The 5,692-nt window shown below is 51.6% G+C and overlaps 1 protein-coding gene across 1 annotated transcript in view; it reads left to right on the top strand.

Annotated features, from left to right (window-relative positions):
* Positions 1-466, top strand: part of LOC103773804 (probable E3 ubiquitin-protein ligase HERC3) — a 45,560-nt gene extending 45,094 nt beyond the window's left edge. The window contains exon 24 of the mRNA XM_008941183.1: positions 258-466. Coding sequence (XP_008939431.1) covers positions 258-466 — 209 coding nt within the window. The remainder of the gene's footprint in view (positions 1-257) is intronic.
* The last annotated feature ends 5,226 nt before the right edge of the window (positions 467-5,692 follow it).

Below are 5,692 nucleotides of genomic sequence, written 5' to 3'. Positions count from 1 at the left end.
CTCCTTTTTACCCTTCCAGGGCATAAGAGGGAGCTTTTAAGAGCAGAGGGTGCCCCGGGCTGCTTTTACCCATCTGCACACCCACCAGCAGCCCTGCTTCTTCCCTCTGCTCCCCAGCACCACCTCTTGTGAGGCCCCCTGTGTGCCCTGCTGGCAGTTCAGTCTGGGTTTGGGGGCCCCTCCAGGCGTGGTCCTGCCGGGGCGGGTGGGGGTGGAGTTGGCCCTTCAGGCGCAGCCTTCCCCGCGTGCCTCCCCAGTGTTCCTGACGGGCAGCGACCGCATCCCCATCTACGGCATGTCCAGCCTGCGCATCGTCATCCAGTCCACCGCCAGCGGGGAGCAGTACCTGCCCGTGGCACACACCTGCTACAACCTGCTGGACCTGCCCAAGTACAGCAGCAAGGAGGTGCTCAGCGCCCGCCTGGTGCAGGCCATCGACCACTACGAGGGCTTCAGCTTGGCTTGACCCGCGCGGCGCAGGCACGGCCGCCAGGCTGCGGAGGAGGAACCAAGCCTGGCTTGATTTTTGTAAGGGAATGGATGAGGACTTCTTTTTTTTTTAAAATGAATAATAATAGACTGAGATGATGGAGTCTCAGCCTGACGCTGCCAGCATTTTGTGGGGCTTTCGGCAGGGAGAGGCTATGGCTTTGAATTTTCTTATCTACTGAACCAGATCGGTTCAGTGGGCATTTCTGTTGTTTCTCCTCCAACTTGACATCACTGCCCTCCCAGAAATTCCTTGTAGTTTGCTTCGACTGCCTCTACACACACACATACTTACCTCTCCTTTTAATCCAGTTTAAATATTTTGATGTTCCTAGCATTTAGGCTATGATGGAAATTGAGCATGAAATAGCAATCTCCTTTTTGAAAAGCAGCGATTTCCACCGCCCCCCCCTTCCCCTCCCCCACGTTCTTTCCTCCCTTTTAAAAAGCAAGCTGGTGCTTTCTTGCTTTGAGTGGAAGTGTTCCCTCTGCCCCTCGGTCCTTGGTGGATGGTACTGGGCTGGGACATCATTCGTGACCCCCAGGGCGGTGCATTAGTGATGCTCTGTCTTTTTGCACCAGGATGTCTCGTGAAGAACGTGGTGGTTTTGGGGGGATGGGCTCGTTTTTCCTCACTTGTCTCAAATTTTGTTTCCAAGTGGTGTCATCTTCAAGAAGCCTCCAGCTCCTCTGGCGTGGGGTTGGTGTTCAGGAAGACAAATCCTACCTACAGTAATTCATTTCTCAAGTTGCATCTCTCTTGTGTTGTGTTTCTGTCTCGGGAAGGCTGCAGTTTAGATGGGTGGGCTTCACTGAGCCCCATTTTTCCATCTGAGCAGTGCTGGTTTTGCAGTGCACGGTGAGGTGGCTGCTTTCAGCACTGCCACCTTTCCCTAGAGGAGTGAGAGTCAGAGAGGAGAAACAAGCGCGAGACACACGTTTGAGTGATAACCCTCTGCTTGGAAACAGGTTTTATTTTTGGGCTTAGGGTCACTTTATTTTGCTGTTTGCTGAGAGGAGCCCTTTCATTTGGCAGCTGTTGCGCTGGCAAGCCCTAAAGGACAATCTGTATGAATTAGACTGGAAGTGTACATTAGGACCTGACTAGGCAAAATCATTCCCTAAATCTGTCCTGTAAAATTGGAGAGCCCTTTCCCCCAGTCTCACCCCTCACATTAAATGAAGTTCGAATGATTCCCCTCCCTCCCATTTTTCAGGTCTTGATGTAAATCTCATTTTAAGCCTAGGATGGTTTTGACATTGACTTGTTATTAGGACATAGTATTTATGCACCCTGTTCAATATACAGTATTGAACTTTGCACCTCGTAACAAAAGGTTTCAGGCTTCTGGGTTTTTTTTAAAGACAAGCTGTGGGCTACACTTGAGAGCCCTCCAGCCTCTTTCTAATGCAGCATTGAAGACAAATAATATACAATTATATCAAATGTTTATTTTCGATGTGTGTGTACATAGTACAGTATTATGCAATAAATTTGATGTCTAATTCTAACCGCCTGGCTGCCTTTGCGTCGGGAGGCGCAGGAGGGGCTGCCCCAGGCCTCACCCCAGCCAGGGCCCTGCTCGCTCGCTCCACTCACCTGCTGCCCTTCCCCTTCCTGGCCTGGATTTGGGAGCAGGAGTGCTAGCTGCCTGTCCAGGAGTTCATCCATCCCTATCCCTTTATCCCCACATCCCTCACGCTCCTCCTCCTCTCCTCCCACCTTGCAGGCGGCAGCGCCTTTCCTCGTGGCACCAGCGGCCACCAGGGGGTCTGTAGCCTGGCGTGGGGCCTCCTCCGGCCTGGCCGCACAGCCCTTCAGGTTACTGGAGGGACCCTGGGACAACATCCCCACGCCCCCTGCGGCCTAGCTGGGTGCTGGAGGCAGGAGGCTGTGGCAGCCCTGCAGTGCCCTGTGCCCCTGCTCCGCAGCAGACTGGCCTCAGAGATGGTTTCTCGTTTATTAGTGGCATGTAATTAATTAACAAGGGGCCTGTAGGTGCAGGAGCTGTGGCATTCCTACCAGAGGAGCTGCACCGCCAGCCACGGGGCGAGGGAGTGAGCCTGCATCTTGTGTGTGCACCCAGGGCCAGGGTGCAGCTTGGTGGCCAAGCTGCTTCCTCAGGTGCCAGGGCCTTGTTTGGGCCCCTCCCCTCACCCCCAAACAGACCCTGGGAAGGGGGAGGAGGGGGGGGGGGTGCAGAGCTCAGCACCTGCGTGTCTGCTGCTGTGAGCTGCGGCCTGGGGATTCAGCCAGCGATGATGTGGCCTCACAGTGCTCCCCTGGCTCCCCGGCTGTGTGGGGCCTCGTTAGTGTGTGCAAATGCCACTCATTTCCTGGGTTAACACAGGATTCCCTCCTGTGGCCGTGCCTGGGGCAGGCAGGGTGGTGCTCCCTGCCCAGCAGCTGCACGGGTAAGCAGGCAGCAGCAGGTGTTAATACTGAGGTACTGTGGGCACGGGTTTACATGTGTATATATATATATTTTTATATATTTGTTTGCAACATAATTTGTGATTAATGTTACTTAAGGTACTGCAGCTGTTATACCTACAAGTCTTGTAAAACAAAAAATATACAGACCCAAAGTACACGTGTTGTGTCAGCAAGAGGAACAAAAAGCCTTGGCTCAGAACTGGAGTGGCTGCAGCAGCAGGGGCGTGAGCGTGTGTTCGGTGGCACTGCTCAAAGGCCAGGCATGAAGAGGAATTGGTTTTTCTCTCAGAAATGTTGGTTAAAAACAATGTAAATAATTCCTGACATCTGTGGAAAATAAATAGAACTAAATAAATTAATTAAATAGTTAGGCATAGGTGTGCATACATACATACATACATGTCACACGCAACAAATGCTGTCACCAAACACCTGCAGTCAAAATAAATAGGTTTATTTTTTTTGTTTTATACAAAGTGTGAACAGAATGTTTGTTGAGCCACTTTTATGTTAAATAAGGCAAGACACTGGATTCACAGTAAACTTGCTGACATAAACCATATAAACACAGCCCCAGGTCCCTGTTTGCTAAGGTCTCATTAGCTGTGGAATGCACTGGCTGCATGGTGGAGTTATCCAGTTACTTTTATACAACAAAAGCAGTCTGAAGAAAGTGATGATTATTAACTTTTTTTTCTTTTTTTTTTCCAGTTAGGCACTGCCCCAGGCTGCAGTTTTGGCTTCTGCACTGCAAATATTTGCTGTACACCAAGTTACTTTCATAAATAGATCTTTGATGGATGTACCTATCCATATACTAGGTAATGGTTCATGGCTGCATGCAGGCGTCCAAAGGGAGGCACAGGGCTCACACACAAGGTCCAGCAGATGCACAACAACACCCCATACTGTGAGTGCCCATTCAGGGTGGTGGGTACTCGACTGCAGGCCCCACTCCCCTTGCCCAGGGCAAAAGCTTTTTACAAATTTTCCATTAATCTTCTTCATGTGGGGCACCAAAACACACAGAGACGAGATGGGCTGTGCGTGGACTCTGGGAGGCAATTTTTGCATCTCACAGCCCAGGGAAAGGGCCTGAGACACCACGTGGTGTGATGGGCAAAGGCAACAATACTTCAGTAACCCCTGATGGAGATGCAGGAGACCAGGCGATCCTGCTTAGCCATCAGCCTGGCTCAGGCTCACTCTGCAGCTCTGCCTGTTGCCTCTCTCTCTCTGATGTAGCTGTCACAGGCCGCCACCATTAGCAAAATTAATTAGGCAAGTATGATACAGCAGGCACACTCTGCCCTGTTTAGTCCCCTTCTACCCACTGTGGGGTACTTTGTACTTTCCCAGGTATTAGAAATTAGGGTGAAATTTATTTTTGACTCAGTCTGACAATTTCAAGCCTTTCAATCCTTTTTTTTTCTTCTCCCAAAATATTGGCAACCCAGGAGAGGAGTTTGGCACAGCCAGCTGAAGATGTGTGAACATCATTATTCCTTGCTTAAAAAAGAAACGCTGACGTGCCGTTGAGCACTCATGCAAAGGCAACAGCAGTGCTTGATTTCAGCAGGGCCAGGGTTTCACTCTCTGCAGGGATAGAGATTAAGCACCTCGGCTTTTTTTAGTAGTCAGTCTCAATCTACCATTTTATGGCTGGAAAACAGTTGGTTTAAGCTTTAAAAAAATATTTTAATTTTTTATAAAGTGTTTGCAAGGGAAAGTTCCTGAAGAAAGAGAGATCTGCTCTGTCCCTGGACCCCCACAGCCCCTGCTTACCTGAGTGACTTCACATCTAGTGTTTAGGAGCTCCCCCCTTCCTAAGCAGGGACCACAGGGGCAGATCAGAGCAGCAGCTACTCCTCTAGCCAAGCAAGAGCAGCATTTCGATGAACCAGATGTAGGGACAGATTTATTTCTTTCCAGAGACACAAAATCTGCAGTCAGCCCAGCATCCCAAAACATGCAGCAAATGGATTGGGAGCGCTGAGCCCCGGCAAGCTCTGGTACGTGTATGGAGGACGTGCCTCACACCAAGGGTTGGCCTCCTGCTGCCGTTGGTGAGGAGCTGGCTGGTGACCCCAGCAGCTACAGGGGGAGGCTCCAGCATGAGCCACTGAACAGCTTCCCAAGGACAAATGAACAATGTCTCTTCCCAGCACACAGCCACGAGACCAGCCCAGCCCACGAGGCACACACCAGGCGCAGGGCTTGGGCTTCACTCCCATTCTGCTGCTGCTCCTGCTGCCAGCACCACGTTCTGTAACGTGGGCAAGGGATACTGCTGGAATCTGCTGCCTCTGCCCGTGTGTAAGTAAGTAAGTTCCCCAACCCCCACGGGACAGGGGTCTTTTTGCCCTTGCTGCCCATGGCAGCATCCAGAGATAGGAAGGAAGCGAGCCACCCTTGCCCCCCAGTTATCCCACAGTACTCAATGAATGCATCACTCGTTAGCTTTCAAATGCAAAATTAACTTCCCCACCTGCACATGAGCAAGCGAAGGCCCCTCCTGTGCCTTGGCTTAGAGAAATGAGCCTGGACCCAAATCCCCTCCCCAGCAGCCAGAAGTCCTTGGATCCCTTCCCTGGCAGATGGCAAACAGAAACAGTGAAGCCCAGGGAAGCTGAAGATGAGGCTGAAGCACAACCCCGCACCCTGTCCGTACACCCAGCGCCAGCTGGCACCAGGCGTGACAAGCCCCAGGCTGGGTGCCCAACCAGTCGTTGCCACCAGCGGCAGGGGGAGCAGCCGAGACCCGGG

Source organism: Merops nubicus, unplaced genomic scaffold (genome assembly GCF_000691845.1).
Source record: "Merops nubicus isolate BGI_N331 unplaced genomic scaffold, ASM69184v1 scaffold405, whole genome shotgun sequence".
NCBI lineage: Eukaryota > Metazoa > Chordata > Aves > Coraciiformes > Meropidae > Merops > Merops nubicus.
This window is presented reverse-complemented; position numbering and strand designations above follow the sequence as displayed.